This window comes from Puntigrus tetrazona, chromosome 18 (genome assembly GCF_018831695.1).
Source record: "Puntigrus tetrazona isolate hp1 chromosome 18, ASM1883169v1, whole genome shotgun sequence".
Lineage (NCBI taxonomy): Eukaryota > Metazoa > Chordata > Actinopteri > Cypriniformes > Cyprinidae > Puntigrus > Puntigrus tetrazona.
Window position 1 is genome coordinate 21477110 of NC_056716.1, and position 21070 is coordinate 21498179.

Genomic DNA, 21070 nt, shown 5'->3' on the forward strand with positions numbered 1-21070 from the left:
TCCGCAGCTGCCTATTTCTCCCTCTTTCCCCCTCTCTCACTACACATCACTACTGATTTCCTGCCTGCTTCTGATTGGTGCGCACAAGCAGGAGGAGATTAGGGCAGTCCCTAGTCAGCTGGAAGCGTGTCCAAAGAGCGCGAGGGGAGAGAGAGTGATGCTGTCTCTTTAAGAGTATTTTTAGGCTGATAGTTGATGATGGTCAGTGGTGGGGAAAATCAGAGTTAGTGGCGGCAGTGCAGTGGCAGTCTGTGAACATGGATGACAAGGAGAGACGCTGATGTATTGTGGATTTAACAGCTTTTGAAAGGAATTCACACAGCCCTAACGCCATTAAACACATCGGACTTGGGTTATTTGCATGCTTTCAACCTTAATTCATTCGGGGCTAAAATTAGGTAAGTGGTTGCACTCATGTATTTATTATATTTTTGGAATAAACTATGCTTTATTTTACTTGTTTATTTTGGTAAAAAGACCTTCAAGATTTTATATCCAACAATGTAATCGTATACTAGCATACATACAAGCTTTACATCACGCTTGGCTTGCAGATATGAAATGAAATTACGACTGAGGGATGGGGGTTTGCTGTGAACTAGCTGTCAAGCTATTTTTTTCTGGCTGGACAACCCGGTCCATCTTTTTCCTCTCCTGGGCAGATATTTAAATTTAATGAAACTGGCAAACAGTGTGTGATCAAGTTACAGTATTGATTACAGCCTGACCCTCTGCTGTACTCCACATGCAGATAGGTTTGTTTGCATGTTTGTCTTTGTGTGTGTGTGTGTGTGTGTGTATAAGTAGATTACAACATCAAGTTTATAACATCAGCATGTGCGCCTCTTATTACGTGAATGAATACTGCTGAGTCAAAGCAAGAATATTTCAGGCCTAGTGTGATGAGTGCACATGTGAATGTGTATTTGTCATTGTCAGCTTCTGTTTATCTGGGCTTGCCCATCTGTTTGTGTCCTCATGTTTTGGTACGTGTATATTTTTAGCAGTGTTTATGCATCGATTTGTATGTCTATGTTTGCTTATGCGTGAAAAGCTGACACTTAAAGAGACAGAAAAAGAGAAAGTTTGTTTCAGGACAAATGTCAAAAGGTTTAGGCATGCTTGATGGAATAACATGTCAGGGCCAGCGGAGCAGCAGAGCTTACTGAAAGTGAAGACATGCTCCTACATCCCCAGACATCACTCAAACACATGCACACGCGCACACACAAACACACACACACACACACACACACACACACAAACAAACATGCAAACAAACACAGCTGATCTATACATGGGCCTATGATAAGCTACAGTAAACTAATACAATGACTATGGTGTGGGGCTTTTAAACTTTATATGGCAAGGACTTTCTAATGATCATCTAAAACATAAGAAAAATATTAGGTGTGATATTATAAACTTTCTAAATTAATTGACAGGCTATTATGTTTTCAGTAAACTAAATATAGATAGATAGATAGATAGATAGATAGATAGATAGATAGATAGATAGATAGATAGATAGATAGATAGAAAATGACAGATAAAAAGTATAAATGATACATTTATAAGTGCCACATCAGCATGAAAAATGTAAAATTCGGGTTTGCATCACGAAAAAATTAATGCAAACAATTACATTTATTTATTTATATATATATATATATATATATATATATATATATATATATATTTTTATATTTTTTTTTATTATTATTATTTTTTTTTTTAATAAACGTAACTTTACTGAAGATTTGAAAATAATTAATTAATCTTACTGAGCCCAGACATCTGAGTGATTATAATGAAAATGTATAGCTAATACCATGGTTATTTGTAAGATGTGTATATGGTCTTTATTTCTGGTGAGAACTGAAAATACAGCAAAGTTTGTGAGAGCTCACAATATGTCTCATTAAATTCTTCTTTCCTCTGCTCTTGATGAGTCAATTTCATTTGTGCATATTTTTTTATTTCTCCCTGAGAAAAATCTGAGACACATTTTTTTTTTTTTGCCTGAGAATTTCATTAAGCCTACTGAGCAATATCTGTTCCTCTGGGTGAGAACGGTGCTGTAACCGCGTCTAGAGAAATGTTCGATCCAATCTGGCCATGTGTACAGACACACTCCCACCCACCCACACACAGACAAATGGTGGGAGAGGAAAAATGATTCCAGCTTCCTAGTGTTTACACTTCCCCACGCATGACGCAACACATAATCAGCAGCACACACGCGTATATGTGGCCCTCCCCCAACACATGACGCGCAGGCCGAGTGGGAGAGTGAAGCGTGGGGGATTGAAGCCGTGCACGACTCGCTCACGTCCTCACCGTACACACGCTCGCTCACAGGAGCAGGCTCTGGGGAAACGTGACTCTCTCTGCCTGTCTTGATGAGTGTGCTTTAATGGCAGAATTCTGTTCGGTCACGGAATACAGATATGGGGTGAATTTTTTGTTCATGTTAACGTTACTGCATTGGAGCCAATTTTATTTGGCAACGCATATGTTTCCAGGCAATTCCTGGCTCTTACTACATACCTCATTCAAAGCGATTTTATAACATTTTCCAGCATGTTGGTAGAATTTATAAAAATTACATTATTTCAACACAAACCATAATTTAGACATTTATGTAGGATTAAAGAAATAGTTCAGACAAAAAAAAAAGAAAAGAAAGAAAATGTACATCATTTACTCACCACTATATTGGTTGACTGATTTCTGTATCTTTAGTAGAATATCTATCTATCTATCTATCTATCTATCTATCTATCTATCTATCTATCTATCTATCTATCTATCTATCTATCTATCTATCATTCGTTCAGTTAATCATTTTGTTGTTCTATCTTTTTCATGCTGTCCATCTAAGTATTTAAATCTAACTTAAACCTGTTCTGTTGTCATATTTTTGGTTATATCTATATATTTTTTGTTACATCTATCATTCTATTTAGAAACATTTTATTTTAAGATGTCCTTGTTACACGTTATTATTATAATAGCAATAAATTATACATAATGCATAATTATGCAAGTAACCCTAAGTCAAATCATAATCCTATACCTCGCCATATAGTAAGTACATTAATGTATAGTAACATGTTTGTAAATGTATAATTAATGTATAATTACATTGTAACAAAGACACTTTATAGCAAAGTGCAACCTTCTATTTTTATGAATGATTCTGTCAGTTGATCTATCTGTAATGCTATCTGTTTTGTCTATCATTATATTGTTCTATTTATTGTTTAATGTTCCACTGTTCTTGTTCTAGCTTGGTCCATCTGTTGAACTTTCATATTACAAAAAACATTTGAAAAAACCTTATTCAATGGTTCATTGAAGTTTAGTTCATGAACTCTGGTTTATTGGTCATCAAACCTTTAATTTTGCGTCTTCAAATATGGGCAAGCAGGTGAGATCCATAAATGATATGGTTTCAAGACATGCTGACTTTGCTGAAAGAGGCATTCTTTCCAATATCATCTGACTCTGCACATTAGGTGATATATGATTATTCCATAAGCCATTGCTAAACTATAGCTCAGAATGATTGAGGGCTTCTTCTAAAGTGATGAGAATTAATTTGCATTGGAAGGAGTAAATGGCAGTTATGGTTTTGGACTTAATCCCCAGAGAGATGCTGAAGAGGTGCAATCTGTGGTGTATAGCTTCTTGGCAGATTGTTTAGACTGCTCTTGTTCAGCGCATTGCAGGGTGACAGGCTTGGTCTACTGTCTTGAATCAAATGTTTCTTGTGAAAAACTCACCTGGGCTGTAAGCCAGGCACTCCTGATTTATGTGACCTCGATCCAACATGGTTTTCAGTCTGGGCTTTTGAGTAAGCAGTTGGGCTTCACCGGCAACTAGACATTTTAGAGAAAAGGGGAAACATAGGGAGAATATGGAGTCAATCAAATAATTTGATTTGAACAGGTACAAGTTTGGCACAGTTCAAAGCCTGAATAAAGATAAGAGATGAGCACTTACTGTATAAGGAATGTCTGGCCCTTGACAGTGTGGATGTGATAAGTGGCCACTCATGCTCTGCAAACATTGAATTCAATCAAAGCAGTTAACAGGCCTTTTTAAATGTAATTATTTAAAAAAATCCAGTGCATATCATGGGAAAGAATAACCGTTCACTACAGAGGAAATTAACACTTCAATAGATGTTTATAGTGCATGGCTTCCTTTGTGGTTTGAAAACTTTTTAGTTTAGAAACAGTATTGAAGATTGATATTCCAGTGAAGAACCGTAACTATTTACTGCACAAAAACAAATGTTCTAACTATGCATAATCATAATGCGGCCAGTTGCATTCCCACCAGTGCTTTAGAGACAGTAAGAAAGAGGAGATCTCATATTGAAATATTTGAAGTCTGATGACTGTTGAGAGCTGCATTCTGGAAGAAGGATGGGGCAGCAAGACTCAGGTAATGGTGCTGGCATGGCGGCACTGATGGTCTTTTATGGATCGACCATTAGCAGTAGAGTGGAGCACATTAGATTCTCCCAGGACCATATCTGATCCTGCCAGGCAAAAAACTATAATGCAGACAGAGAAAAGCATGCTTCTCTCACTCCCTGATAAATTGAATGATGCTGCATGTGAGTGAGCATGCACAGAAAAATGATAAGCAGGAATAGAGTAAAAGTAGAAGAGACAAGTGAGAGAGCATGAATTGTCACACTCCATCAATGTATACTGTGATTTGAAGGTGAACTGATTTAGGCCATTGCCACAGGCTCACTCTTTTATACTGACCACAGTTGACCTTCTAAATTAATAAACATAAGCCAGATTGCATGTCATAGCAGATTGCATCCAGTGGACAAATTTCCTAGAATCTGCTATATATATATATATATATATATATATATATATATATATATATATATATATATATATATATATATATATATACTTTTTTTATTTATTTTTGTTTACTTCTGTTGTATTCTATCACCTCAGGGTAGTATATGTATGTATGTATTCAAGCACAAAAGATGTAAATGAAATTGTGATCTTGATGAAATGAAATCTTTTACATATTCTTATTCTGTGACTACATTATTTGATGTTTAATTTACATTTCGGGTCTTTTAGGAAGCAAAAAGAGGGTTCTATCTACAGATGTCTATGGGATGCAAAAACTTTGAAGCTTAACCGCTCTAAATGCAGATTATAATTCCAAGGTGGCGATTTGTTAGTGATTAAAGTTCACTTTACAACATTTGAAATTTTTATTTTGTTTTAAAGAATTACTTTTTGGTTAGTAGTGTTGCATATTGACAGAGGGGTGGATAATATTGCAGATGTCATGTTTGTTTGTTGTTTTATCCATTGTTAAAATATCCACTTTTTCTTTATACGTTTTTACATTTAGATTAAAACTATGTAACAACAATATTAATCATTATTATCATAGTAATATTAAAATAATGTTTCAATTTTATATATACATTTTATAAAAACAGTATTGTGGTAATGCAAATAATCTGGAGGTTTTGTTTGTTTATTTATTTATTTATACTAATACACTGTCAACATTCCTTTGTGCTTAAATATATATATATATATATATATATATATATATATATATATATATATATATATATATATATATATATTTTTTTTTCCCAAACGATATCAAACCCTAAAAGATGCCCAGACAAACGGAAGCCGATTATCAGCGGACAGTTTGTCAAAGACGAATGATTATGTCGCTTTAAATTCAATTTTCGCGAGGTGATGTATGCTGATCACCTGCCATGTGCTGCGCATGCGCAGAGGGGGCGATTGTGAAAGCGGGTATGCCCTCAGATCCTCGTAACCTCCATCCTAGACGCCGAGCAGCCGATCACCAAACAGCACTAGAGAGACAGAAATGGGAGAATAAATAAGGATGCTCGTACGCTGTAAGGTAGGATGCTGTTCGTACCACTTCAGCTGACCGTTCTGGTGAAAATAATCATGTTTTTCCATGTGATCGGAGTAGTAGTTTTGAAGAAGGATGATTATGGTGTGTTGTAGTAGAGAAATACTTGTAGTCTGTAAATGCTTTCGGAAGGATGCGGTTTTAGTGATGAGGCTAGGAAATCCTACGACAGGGTTTGATCAAGGGCAAATGCATCATGATCTGGACAGCGAGGGAACCTCCATTTCTCACCGTTAGCTTTTTTTATTTGCCGTTTGAACGCATGTTATGTGGCGTGATCAGTTTGATTACTGCAGATCGTGACTGTCTGAGATTGATCATCTACCATCTACAACCTCATATCAAATAACCAACCTATAATATTAGAGGTTTTTTTTCGGTAAATTGGAATATATATAAGATATATATATATTGGTGTTGTGTAACGGAAACTGACAATTATGTAAATAACGAAACGTTAAGTTTAAAACAAAAATACGGTTGTAAACCTATCTGTGTTTTACACATGCAGTGGAGTCTTTACAACCCGGATATTCCGACGGATGATTTCTGTAGACGGGTTATAGATGTTGCTTTTGAAGGAGCAGAAGCAGAAAAACTTAATCCGTCGATATATGTTTGTAGGCTGTTAGAAGAGCACAGTGTTACAATTTCACGTTGATATCAGGTTAACGATCGTCAGTGTGGTTTTAATTTCGATGGCGCGCGGTATACTGAAAAACATTTCTACATTTACGCACAGAAAACCCACTGACCCTTTAAAGTTCCTCGTCATAAATGTGTCCGCGTAGAGTTACTGCTGTGAATGGTATGGCGTGTTGTATTTCACGCTGAAAGGCAGAGAGAAAGACGTGATGCATGAGCTGAGTGTAGAGCGCTGTCCGAGGTGCTGAAGGGAAACGTCCAAACGCTAAGTCAATTACAGGGACACCAAATTTTAAGCGTTTCATCGCTTTAACACAGTCATGATGGATTTTTTTTTATAGAAGTGCATTACATGTGTTAATAAACAATAATAAAATGCCAAACTGCAATTAGTTTTGTAACTGTAACAGAAGAATCTTAACTCACAATTTGGATTGTAGTTATCAAATACCATGGGTGTTAACATTTTTAATCAACGTATTATTTTTATAGCATGGTCTATAACAGATATGTTGTCAAGATGTCATGCATTCCAATGCAATGTCATTCAAAACACCAGCTGATATAAGATCACATAAACTAAATATGAAAAAGTGCCGATTCAAATTAAGTTAAAGGTGGAATGCATGATAATCAGGGCATTAAGGGAGCCTCTTACTGTTAGCTTATTTATTTAATATATGACTGGATGTTACGTGTCAGTGTGATGACTGCAGATCGTGACTATGTGAGATTGATCATCTACCATCTACAACCTCTACATGCCATAAATGCTTAAATGTTTTGCTTATTTTATGTACCACTCTTTCCTAAATTAGAGTTTTACTTGCCTTGAAGAAGATTATTTGGCTAAACTATGCCTAAAAAAAATTACAACTAAAATACTATTCTCATTTCGCCACATTTTTCAGAACTGGCGTATATTTATTATGTAACTTCATATTAAATCCTTTTGTTAATAGAGTCTGGAACTACTAATATTTGAATGTTAATATGCCTATGGTATTACATTGTTTTTAATGCTTATATATATATATATATATATATATATATATATATATATATATATATATATATATATATATATATATATATATATACACACATGCAATAAAAATACAATTGATGCATGGATTCTCTTTTCATTGTCAATTTTCTATTTCCTAAGGGACACTGGAGGTAAATGTGAGGGATATTTGCAACTGGTGAGAGACTCCCTCCTCTGGGCTCCCCCCATCCCAGCCCTCTCCTATACCAGTCTTCAGAGCTCCATTCCCAACAGCCAACATGTTTTCCTCCAACTTTCTGAGTGGGGGGAATCCTCTAAGTGCAATGTCCTCTGCTGTAAACAAGTTAAGTCTTTTTGGGGATGAGGAGGAAAAACAACAACAACAGCAGCCTCCAGGATCCTCAAAGCAGAAAGATCCTCAACAGCAGGGGAATGGCCAACCAGCCTCACAGGGGCCTCAGAGACAAAGTGGACAGCAGGCACAGGGTGTGGGAAGGGGAGGCCAAGGAGCTGGACGGGGTGGATCTCAGCCACATGGAGTTGGACGGGGAAGTCCTGTACAGCAAGGCGCTGGGAGAGGAGGTCCTTCACAACAGGGAGCGGGCAGGGGAGGATTGCAACAAGGAGCAGGTGGGGGTGGATCTCCTAAGCAGGGTGTTGGGAAGGGTGGACCTCAACAACAAGGCCCAAGTGGACCTGGGTCTCATCCAGGAGGCGCAGCTGGCTCAAGGCCTCCTTCATCAGAGCCTCAGGTGAAAGGTGGACCTGGAACCGCGGTGAAATCCCTCTGTCCAGTCTGTAAAAATACAGAACTCAATCTTAAGTCCAAGGATTCGCCCAACCATAACACCTGCACACAGTGTAAATCAGTGGTATGCAACATGTGTGGGTTCAGTCCTCCAGATGCAACAGTGAGTAAAAATTTCAAACTAATTTTGTTTTATCTGTGTTAGCATTATATTTTTTTTGGTCCTTTTTTAATTAAAAATAGCAGATCTTTATCTATAGCTATTACATAATAGACCTACCTAGATTTACATGTCACTTTTCAGATGAAGGTCCACCATTATTAGTTTCAAGCCAGAGTTCACAGTCTCTGTTTTATTGGACGGTGATGGTTTTAATCCCCTGACAGTTTTCTTCCCCAAATCTAACATTTTTCAACATTATTTATCACCATTCACTAAAGAAGTAAATTGAGCTTTCATCAATGCAACCATTAATCTTCAGAAGACATTTTTCACTGTGTAAATTGATTTTCTGTGCTGAACAATGCAGAACCACTGATTAATTTGAACTTTTTGGTAAGTTAAAAACTAGCAGTTGTTTAACAAATGTTTATCCTCCATGTTCATAGGCTAAGGAGTGGCTTTGCCTGAATTGCCAGATGCAGAGAGCTCTGGGTGGGGCAGAGAACAGCAGACCTCCTATGCTAAAAGCCCAGCCACAGCCCAATGACTCAGTACCATCACAGAACCCCACAAAGAAAGATACTCCTCACAGTAAGCAGATGCCCCCATCTGCCAGCCAGTCAACCAAACCAACAGAGGGTCAGAAACCATCAAGCCAGTCCAGCACAAGTGCAGCTCATCCGTCGCAGCAAACATCACAACCAAAACCTCCTCCACAACAGACGACAAAAGGTGCTCCTCCTGCCAAAACTGAAACACCATCCAAGATTGAGCCCGCTAAAAAAGAAGAAGAGTCCAGTTTCTTTGGTTTTGGCTTTGGTGGTGCTCGATCCCGCTCTCCTTCTCCACAACCCGGTGCCTCTTCTGTCTCTGGGAAGGTTCTAGGCTTTGGTTCTTCGTTTCTTAGCTCAGCATCTAATTTGATTTCAGCTGCCCAGGATGAGCCTTCCGCAACCCCACCAACCTCTCGAAAGGGTTCCACAATTTCCCAAACCTCTGCCAAGACTTCCACACCCCCTTCCTCAAGAAAAGGCTCAGAGGCCACTAAGGGCTCCACCAGTGTTCCTAAATCACAAACACCGGAGGGAAAAATGCAGCAGCAACAAAGTAAACCCCAAGACACTCAAAAAACAACAGCAACAAAAGAATCCTCATCTGCTCAGGCAACTAAATTAGAACAAAGCCCAAAACTTCTTCCCAAAGCCTGTCCACTCTGCAAGGCAAACTTGAGAAGAGATCCTCCTAACTACAGTACCTGCACTGAATGCAAGACCACCGTGTGTAATCAGTGCGGATTTAATCCTGTGCCTCATCAAACAGAGGTAAGAAACAGATGAATGCATTTTCTTGTGGTAGGTTCACATTATGGTTTGTGCAATGAACTGTGGGCAGAAAATGTCAAGAGCAATTTCAGAGGACATGTTCTCAGTGATTCCAGTGATTCTGTTGTAAAAGATGGATGTATTTTCTAGTCTCTTTGTTTTGTGTGGAGGCAGTCTTGTGGAAGGCAGACCGAAAATGGCTGTGAGAGAGACAAAATGTGCCTTGATTCTCAATTACCTCGGACTACTCCCTGCCTAAACATACAAAAATAAAGCACTTGACTCTCAAGGCAAAAAAGAAAACATCAATGTGCAGTTTCACACTGTTTCTTTCTTTTTTAGTTATGCAATAGAGTGATTCACAGATCCATTAGGGCTTTGGGTGATAAATAGATGTTATGAATGAATAGACATTGTGTGCTTAGTGACTTTAATGATCTATCTGGGTCAAACATCGCAGTTAGTGGCTTGTCTGTTACTGTTTATGTAGTATGCTGCCTTTAGCCACCTTCCAGACCCAGCAAAGTCATCAAGAAAGTCTTGAGGAGTGAGGCTAATTCACAATGATATTGTGTTGATTAGTGTTGATCCAAGGGGATCTATGGTTTTCATTTTTACAACCAAAGTTTTCAGATCTGCTGTTTTGTTGTAACCATTTTGTTTGTCATTATTTTCAGGCCTTAGTGGCATTCATACCTTTTATTTTGAAGTCCAAGGGAATTCATGTCTTTTATTTTCATGACTTCTTACCACTGTTGCTGGTTTTTGTCACCTAATTTTGTTTTTCTATTTTGTTTCACTGTGTGTCATTATTTCTGTTTTGTCAAGTCATTTTTTTCTTTGAAATACCCCACATAAAGCTATCACATGCATATCACTGAAGTAGATGTCCTGAAAAAAGTTGTGCTTTTTTCCACTTATTTGTTTTATGTTTTATTTTTTGTAAAACCAGTCAGAAAAAAAACACTCTCTGTAGGTAGAATAATAAGCAACAAAACAAATAGCTAATATGCCTAATAAGATTTTAGAGAGAGATTTGGTGTGGCTGAAATCAGTAAGACATTTAAAATCACTTTCATTATGTTTAATATTAAGATTAGTTGGTTACTTTCTGGTAGTGCTGGGATGAAAATTTTATTTGAATCCATAAACATACACATACACTCAAATTCTAGCATTATAATAATGTTTGTGATTGCAACTATAGATTTTCCAAAACACAGACTAGCTTTTGGATTTTGACAATCAGGTTGTATAATTAGGGAATAGTATAATCAAGCTAATGTAAGCAATGTGTCTTGTGCTTAGTCTTAGCAATGAAGTTGCTGTAATAATGTAAGTCCCCCAGAGACCCCTTACCACCGCTATTGTCATCATCTGGAAGTCCCGAGCACACCAGTTTGGCCCTAAATGGCCATTTCATCTTTTAAGATGTGTTGAGCACAAAAGACACTTGACTCTATAATTAACCGTTCAGAGTTTATGTGCAGCCTGGCAAGGTGACTCCAAGGCTATTGGGTCACATGGGCCGACTGTATGACGAAAACTCAGCAGACAGAGGATCAGTGGGTAGTCCTCGGAGATAACATCTAAGACTTTTCCAAGAGAGTTCAAAAGCACAGAGATGAGGTGTAGATTACAGTGGCATCTGCTACTCTGTTGTGCTCAGTGTCAAGTGCTCGTTGTTGTTGAAATGAGATAATAGTGAAAAATATGTTTCGATATGAAGGTCACCTTCATTCGTGGCCACGACTGTGTTATTAGTGTTTAATCACGAAATATTCAAACCTGGGAATTGCCTTAAGTCTAGGGAATTAGCAAATGCAACACATCTGTGTATATTTTTATCCCATGCTAAAATTATCTAAATGATTTAGTCTGTTTCCTAAGGCCTAAAAAAGAGAGCTGCTGGCTTTCTCCAGAGATTAAGTTTGGGCTTCAGGATGAGCCGTGTGCTTGAGAATTGTGCAGGCAGCACAAATATAAATAAAAGTTTGAGATACAGAGGAGATTTTATTTAACCTTCAGAGATCTATTGTAGCAAAATAGCAAAAAGCGAACAAAAGGAGTTCAAACTCTGAAATGTATCATAAATAAATTTTTCTCATATTTTTTATAAGCACAGTATGTTTATATATATATTATGCAACATATTATACTATAGTTAGCCTTAGTAAATCCACATTTTATGGATGTGTTGTTGTTTGTAACACAAAAGATCCCATTGACCCATTGGTAAATATTTCAAATGATTTTCTGTGTAGCCTAATGGGACTTTATGGTTCATCAGAGGATTGCTCTGCTCTCTGATATGAAAATATTTGTTTCAGCCTTCAAGCTTACTGGAAAGTCAAAAATACTGCAATGTCGGCCTCTAAACCTTGCATTTTCAGGATAATAAAACATTTAAGAGTATCTTAGGGCCGGTGTGAGATGAACATGCTGAGGTTTCATCCTTCAAGCTTGGAAAGTGTTTATACATAAAAGTAGTTCTTTTGGCCTCTGGCAGAATATGCATTTTCAGTATACTATACAGTTGTCTATGATGTGTAGGAGTATACCAGAGTCATGAAACTCTATAGTTGAGTGTTCTATAGTTGTAAGGGCTGCTCCAACATGAAAATATTCAAATTTCAGCTTGCTGGGAAGGATTCTAAAGAAAACATTTGCAACATAACCAAACTATATAAATACTTGTTTTATTACCTTTTTTATTAAGAGTGTTTGAAATATTAAAATATTTATATTATTAATAAATATACACTTGCAAAGTACATAACAATTTAATCATATATATATATATATATATATATATATATATATATATATATATATATATATATATATATATATATATATATATATATATATATATTGTGAATTAAATGTGGATAAATAACTCATTATTTTCTGTAATGTTTTTGCAGGCAAAAGAGTGGCTTTGCTTAAACTGCCAGACACAGAGAGCGCTGAAAGGAATAGAGCCTCCGGGACAACCCACTGTAAAATCCCAAACACAGTCCAGCAAATCTCAAAAGATGGAATCTACACATGGTCCTTTAGAGAAACAGCCCACGGCTCAGCCAACAAAGACTAGTCCTGCCAACCAACCTGCTTCTCAGAAAAAGGAAATGCATGAACAACAGACTAGTGCAGCAGGAGCAAAGCAAGCTCCCTCTGCTAAGCCTTTACAGCAACCAACAGCAAAAAATGCCCCCTCTCCTCCTGTGTCTAAAGCAGCACCACAGGCTGAGATTGGACAAGAACAGTCAGGACTTTTTGGCTTTTCAGGCTTTGGTGGAGCCCGGTCACGATCACCATCCCCTCAGCCTGCTGTTTCAGCCGTGTCTGGTAAGGTCTTAGGATTTGGGTCTTCCTTCCTGAGCTCAGCATCTAATCTGATTTCATCAGCGGTTCAAGATGAAACTTCTACGACACCACCACATAACCCTCAAGCACCTTCAGTCTCTCAAACTTCCCTCAAGACTTCTGCTCCATCTACATCTCACAAAGGGTCTGCATCATCGCAAGGGGCTATATTATCAGCATCTACAGGAAAGGCTATTCTATCTGACGGTCAAAAAGAAGAGAAAAAGACAGAGTTAATCGATGACCAAAAGAACAAAGCACCAATATCTCAAATTAAAAAAGCCGAACCTTCTTCACAGATGCCAAAAGCAAACAAAATCTCTCCAATCTTGCCCAAATCCTGTCCACTCTGTAAGGTTGAAATCAAAAAGGACCTTGCCAACTACAACACTTGTACTGAGTGCAAAAACACTGTGTGCAATCTCTGTGGATTCAACCCAACACCACATCAAACAGAGGTACTATTATGTTTACTTTTAATACATTTTATAAATATTTAATGATACATATGAACACGTTATCAACTTTGTCTTACCTTTCAGTTGAAAGAATGGCTTTGTCTGAACTGTCAGACTCAAAGAGCTCTAAGAGGAATGGAGCCACCAGGACCTCCAAAGCCGGACACCGCAGCACAACCTACCAAAATCCCAACCACTCAACCAATGGCTTCACCCTCAATTCAAAAGAAAGGCGTTTCTGAATTAGGCAAGACAATTGAACCTTCTCAAAAATTACCAGAACAACAAAACAAGGCTCCAAATGGTACTCTGCCAATCCAAAAAGCCCAGCAGCAAGAACATGAAGCCAAATCTGTAGTTCCTGCCAAGGCAGCCAAGACAGCCAAGGAAGACACTGGATTTTTGGGTTTTGGTGGTGCTAGGTCAAGATCTCCATCTCCTCAGCCTGCTATGTCTGCTGTATCTGGGAAGGTTCTTGGCTTTGGTTCATCCTTTCTCAGCTCAGCATCTAATTTAATATCTTCAGCTGTGCAAGATGAGACATCTTCAACACCACCAACCTCCCGCAAAGCTTCCACAGTTTCCCAGAGCTCAACACCACCCATGTCTCGGAAGAGCTCTGCTGTTCCACAGACCACAAACACAGGGGACACTAAACAATCTACTGTGCAAAAACAAGAAATAAAGATTTCTGAGTCACCTCAGCTATCCAGTAAATCTTCTGTGAAAGCAAAAACAGACCAAACATTGTCTGCAAAAGTTGACAAAACTTCCCAGCCTCTTCCAAAAATCTGTCCACTCTGCAAGGCAGATATTACCAATGATCCTCCTAATTTTAGCACCTGCACTGATTGCAAAAACATTGTGTGTAACCGTTGTGGATTTAACCCCATGCCTCACCAAAAAGAGGTAAGAGAAATAAATGATTTTACTCTACTGGTCATAACTGATTAATTAAAGGACATTAATGTTAATTTGTGATTGTGAATTTGGTCATACAGGTGAAGGAATGGCTCTGTTTGAACTGCCAGATAAAGAGAGCATCTGAACCTTCAAGTCTAAATCCCCAGGTACAAACTAATGCTGGATCACAACAACATGAAACAGTTCCACATCAGCCTCCTTCAGGAGCCAGTAGAACTGAGGACCAGTCAAAAACAGCACTTCAAAAACTCACCACTACGTCTACATTACAAAATGTCCCAAAGGAAAAACCTGCACAGAAAGAAACTATAAAACCTCAACAGCCAAAAGATAGTAGTGCCCCAGCCAAATCCGAAACCACAAAACAATCTGATTCCTCCAAAGAAGATACAGGTTTCTTTGGCTTTGGTTTTGGTGGTACTCGATCTCGATCACCTTCGCCTCAACCTGTTGTCTCAGAGAAGGTTCTAGGGTTTGGTTCCTCATTCCTCAGCTCAGCATCTAATCTCATATCTTCAGTAGTTCAAGATGAGTCCTCCACAACACCGCCACCACCTCGTAAAGGTTCCACAGTTTCCCAGACCTCGTTGAAGTCTACAACGCCGCCTGCCTCTCGTAAGGGTTCAGCAGTTTCACAGACATCTCTCAAAACCACATCTGCTGTGGCAGCCGCAGCCACATCCCGCAAGGGATCTACAGTATCCCAAGATTCAACAAAAATGCATGATGTGGAAAATAAGCCTCTCTCTCAAAAGCAGTTGGCAGACAAGAAGTCCATGCAATCTCAACCTTTCAAAGCACCATCTACACCCCCATCAAAGCCTCAAGCAGCTGATACGTCCTCTCATTCTCTGCCTAAAGAATGTCCACTTTGCAAAGTCGATCTCAAGAAAGATCCTCCAAACTTCAACACCTGCACTGAATGCAAGAGCGTTGTATGTAACCTCTGTGGATTTAATCCCATGCCTCATCAAACCAAGGTAAGATAATTTAGTATTTGAAAAATAGCTGTGACCCTCTATGACCGGAGACTAACACTGCTCTACAGTATACTTTTTACAGGATTATAATTTTTATAGCTAATTCAGCAATATTGTTGTGTATGTTTTTATATAATCGAACCCGCATCAATAATCCTATTTCAGATTACAGTATAAGAGCTTTGTGAACTCTTATTTGTCTTATTTGTTGGCAGGCAAAGGAGTGGCTTTGCTTAACCTGTCAGGTGCAGCGAGCATCAATGCCTTCCCATGCAGAGCCTCAAGATCAAGATAAGAAAGCATGCCCAGTGCCAAAAAAGAAGGAGCAAGATGTTCCAGGATCTGTGCAGAAGAAACAAAATGTGGAGGAAGGCACCAGAACTGGTCAGAAAACAGCTGTAGAAGGGGGAAAGGTGCCCACTGATGTGACACCACAAGAGCTCAGTCAACCGATGACATCTCAGCAGGTGAAATCAGACAAACCTCATCAAGAGGAATCTGGATTTTTTGGTTTTGGCTTTGGTGGAGCTCGATCCAGGTCTCCTTCACCTCAGCCTGCTGTTTCTGCGTCTGGGAAAGTTTTAGGGTTTGGTTCCTCCTTTCTTAGCACAGCCTCTAATCTGATATCATCAGCTGTTCAGGATGAACCTTCCACGACACCTCCTACCTCCCGTAAAGGTTCATCAGTTTCAGAAACAACACCTCCTCCTGGCTCACGTAAAGGCTCTACAGTATCTCAGTCATTGTTCAACAACAACACAACATCTCCTAGCTCACGAAAAGGTTCTGAAACTACACAAGGTTCCCAGAAAGCTCAACTTAGTAAAGATACTAAACCATCAATTGGACTGAAACATGAGGAGAAGACATCATCACCTCAGGAGCCATCAGATAAAGCAAAAGAGGATAAATTAGAGACACTTATATCCAAGCCTCTTCCCAAGGTCTGCCCACTTTGCAAGGTGGAGCTCAAGAAAGATCAGTACAACAGCTGCACTGAATGCAAAAATATTGTATGTAACTTGTGTGGGTTCAACCCTATGCCCCATGAAAATCAGGTAAGAAAATATCACTTGTGTTAAACATTTTTTTTATTTTGTTTTGTTAAAGTTAGCATGGATAGAAATTGCTAACCACTTTGAGTAACACATTATTTCAGTAGTCCACATTAGACGCTGTATTAACTGTATTAGACTGATAGGTTAGGGTTAGTAGAAAAGTAGATATGTACTTTTGTCTGTTGGCTGCATCATCAAAAAATGTTTCGCAGATACAGCAGACAGTATACTGATAATCCAAAACTGGTAGCACATATAGTTGCAATTTTACTTATACTTAGTAGAATGTCTAATGTGGGCTATCAAAAAAAGAGTAGCACAGATTAACAAATGATAATTTCTTAGTTTTCGTTTGCTGTGATTGGATTGTGGAAAAGTAAACATTGCATACCAGAATGAAGGAAGATCTTAAATGTTGTGTGGTCTTGCATATGCCAGAGAAGAGAAGAGAGCATATAACAAGATCAAATTAAAAAACCTGATTTAAAGATTGCAAATTCAAAAAAGAAAAGCACAAGTGACCTGTTTACGATAAAACCAGTTGGATTATGAGAATAAATTGTGTCTATTTTGAGCTCATGCAGACTTTATTGGAAAACTATCATGATGTAATTTGAGAATCAACAGTTTCATGTTGACAGGAAAGCTTACAATGTTTATCCCTTCTTTAATGTAATTTATTTGAGCTGGCTTTAAACATTGCAAATTAATAAACAGTGTGGTTAATCTACTTTAGTCTGGGATACTATATAATGTAAATTTGAGTTACAAAATTATTAATTCAATGTACTTTACAAAACTACAGATGAAGTGGCTTTGTTTGGCGTGTCAGATGAAGAAAGCACCAGAACTTCATCCTGCGCAGATTCAGTCACACGCTAAGGATGTTGCACCCCTTAAAACAGATACTCCCACTCTAGATGCTTCACAGAAGAAGCCACATCTTCCAGCAGATGCAGTTCAAAAGGATAAGAAACCAGAAGTGGCAGAGAAACAAGACAATAAGCAAACAATAGCAGAAACTGAACAACCCACCCAAAAAGAAATGAAACAACAACATATTGCAGAAGTTCCAAAGTCAGAATCTCAAAAAACTGTTCCGCAACCAGACAAAGCTGGATTCTTTGGGTTTGGTTTTGGAGGAGCTAGATCTCGATCACCTTCTCCTCAGCCTGCTGTCTCTGCTGTCTCCGAGAAGGTTCTAGGGTTCGGTTCTTCATTCTTAAGCTCAGCATCAAATCTAATCTCAACGGCTGTTCAAGATGAGTCCTCTACAACACCGTCTAGTTCTCGCAAGGCTTCAACAGCTTCTCAAATGTCTGATAAGACACCACCAACCTCTCGCAAAGGTTCTGCAGTGTCACAAATCTCCAGTAAAATGAATACCACTCCACCTTCCTCTCGTAAGGGTTCTACAGTTTCACAGAGGTCTGTTAAAACAACTCCTGCAATCTTACAGAAAGAGTCTGAACCTGCAGTAAACTCTAAAAGCATTACAAATACAGATGGGGCAAAAACTAAAGTTGCAGAAAAAGGTGAACTTACCACTAAAGGAGCTACCCCACAGCAGCAAGAACAAGGGAATTCCAAAGGTGGACATGTTCCTGTCTCCCCTGAAATCCCTGAAGAGTCTAGAGGTAGATCTGAGTCTCCTTTACTTCCACCTGCAGCATCTGCTGTCTCTGGGAAGGTTTTGGGATTTGGTTCGTCCCTTTTTAGTTCAGCAAGTAATCTGATCTCATCAGCTCTTGATGAGACTTCTACAACACCACCCTCTTCTCGCAAAGGATCCACATCTTCCCAACTATCTGCTAAGACTACAACCCCACCATCTTCTCGCAAAGGTTCATCAGTTTCTCAGACTTCAGATAAAATCACCACTCCACCTTCCTCACAAAAGGGTTCTGGAGTTTCTCAGACACCTCTTAAGACAAGCACACCTCCTGTATCCTCAAAAGGATCTGAAGTCTCTCCTAAAATGCTTCTTTCAGATGACAAAAAAGAACATCCTGAAAATATACAAGAACAGCTAAAAAAAGATGACAAGAAATCCACGGTCAGTCAGGCACAGCCAACAATTACATCAGTTGCAAAAGATAGAGATCTACCAGAAACAACAAGGACAGAGCCCACTAAATCATTTCCCAAAGCCTGCCCTCTCTGTAAAGTCGATTTGCAGAAGGAGCCTCCCAATTACAATTCCTGTACTGAGTGTAAAAACACTGTCTGTAATCTATGTGGCTTCAACCCCATGCCCCATGAAACAGAGGTAAGCAGCCTTTTTACACTGAACAAATGTACAATAACAATATCTTATACTCATTATTTTAATTATTATTTAATTACTGCTGAGGTAGTATCTGGGTAAATTACATTTTGGGCACTAACATTTATGACTTTAGACAATTTAGGAAAGGCCTTACAATCATTTAAAACATATTTTAAATGTGCTCAATTTTAAATGTATTATTGTAATGCTGTTTCAGAAAAAGGAGTGGCTATGTCTGACTTGCCAGATGCAAAGAGCTCAAGCTGAGACTGACAAAGTACCTCCACCAGTATCACCACTAAAGAAAGCAAAACTAGATCCTGCTTCTCCCCAGAAGAAGCCACTTGTTTCCACAGGTGCTACTGAAAATGAAAAGACAGCATTATCTGCAGGTGCAACACCAGGGTCTATGAAGGCTAGTGCAAATCAACCAACACAGAATCCATCCCAGCAGCAGGAAATCAAAAATCCATTACAGCCAACACAAAAGGATGATACAATAACCACAAAATCTACTGCCTCACCAAAGGCTGCATCCACAAAAGAAGAGAGTAGCTTGTTTGGTTTTGGTCGCTCTAGATCACCGTCTCCACAACCTGCTGCTTCCAGTGTTTCTGGGAAGGTCTTTGGATTTGGTTCTTCCCTGTTGAGTTCAGCTTCAAATCTTATCTCCACCACTGTACAAGATGAATCCTCCACCACACTCCTTGCAAGTCAGCAGCAGGTTTCATCAGCTTCACATACTCCTGTGATGACTACATTAACACCAGCTACTTCTCAGAAGGGATCAGCAGATGTATCACCAAAACAGGGAGCTAAATCTGTTGAAAGTCAGCAGAAAGACAAGAAACCTGAGGAGAAAAGGACAGAAGTTCAGGGAAAAGCTGTAAAAGATGACCATACATCCGAGCCTCCAAAGGCTTGCCCACTTTGTAAGGCAGAAATAATGAGGAATCCATCAAATTATAGCACGTGTACTACTTGCAAGAGCACCGTGTGCAATCTCTGTGGATTCAACCCAATGCCACATCAAACTGAGGTGAGAAAATAAAATAAAATATATATATATATATATATATATATATATATATATATATATATATATATATATATATATATATATATATATATATAAAGTGTATATATATACAGACTTTTTTCACATTCTCATTGAAAATACATTTCAGCATGGTAATTAATTTATTATGAATGGACAGTTTATAATATTTCAGCATGAAACAATAGTGGTCTGTATTTCTCAGAATTGTATGGTTACCATTTTCATCATCCTACAGATGAAGGAATGGCTGTGTTTGAACTGTCAGATGCAAAGAGCTCCCGAACCTACAGTTGTGAAACCAGGAACCCAGACTACTAAATTACCTCCACCTGCATCACCAAAGAAACAAGACACTGGGGGTGTCGTAGCAGAAGATCAGAAACTTAATGCTTCTGCAAAACAGGAAGACAAATCCAATCTTGCAGATTCCAAACAAACTACATCAGAGGTCCAAATCCAGAAAAATGTCTTACCTGCCAAATCTGACCAAACGCCTAAATCTGAATCTTCCCAACAGGATTCAGATTTTTTCAGCTTTGGTTTTGGTGGTTCTCGTTCAAGGTCACCATCTCCTCAGCCCACTGTGTCTGTTGTTTCTGGGAAGGTTCTAGGATTTGGTTCCTCCTTCCTCAGCTCAGCATCCAATCTGATCTCCTCGGCTGTCCAAGATGAACCTTCTAAAACTCCACCAACTTCTCGCAAAGGGTCTACAGTCTCTCAGACTTCAAATAAGACAACCCCAACACCTCCCACTTCTCGAAAAGCATCAGTAGCTACACAAGACACTAAACTAAATCTTACTGCAGCAAAATCAAACCCAACCCCTTCACCAACCCAAGAACAGAAACAGCCACCAGATTCTCAGTCATCCAAACCTCTACAGGCTCAAGTGAAAGAGGAACAGCTTAAAACTTGCCCACTCTGTAAAGAGACCCTTAAGAAGGACCCACAAAACTATAGCTCTTGCACTTCTTGCAAAACCATTGTTTGCAATCTCTGTGGATTCAATCCCAATCCACATCAAATTGAAGTAAGTCTGTATTTCACACTTAATTTATCTCATAATAAAAACTCATTTTGCTAACAGAAATGATTCTGTATAGA

At 38.6% G+C, this 21070-nt stretch overlaps 1 protein-coding gene across 1 annotated transcript in view; it reads left to right on the forward strand.

Annotated features, from left to right (window-relative positions):
* Positions 1 to 218: 218 nt before the first annotated feature.
* pclob (piccolo presynaptic cytomatrix protein b) overlaps positions 219 to 21070 on the forward strand; it is a 68807-nt gene continuing 47955 nt past the window's right edge. Inside the window, 10 exon segments of the mRNA XM_043264292.1 lie at positions 219 to 398; positions 7775 to 8526; positions 8973 to 9848; positions 12776 to 13675; positions 13760 to 14584; positions 14677 to 15579; positions 15795 to 16637; positions 17443 to 18906; positions 19124 to 19945; positions 20202 to 20996. Of these exon segments, the coding sequence (XP_043120227.1) occupies positions 7894 to 8526; positions 8973 to 9848; positions 12776 to 13675; positions 13760 to 14584; positions 14677 to 15579; positions 15795 to 16637; positions 17443 to 18906; positions 19124 to 19945; positions 20202 to 20996 (8061 nt within the window). The 5' untranslated portion in view covers positions 219 to 398; positions 7775 to 7893.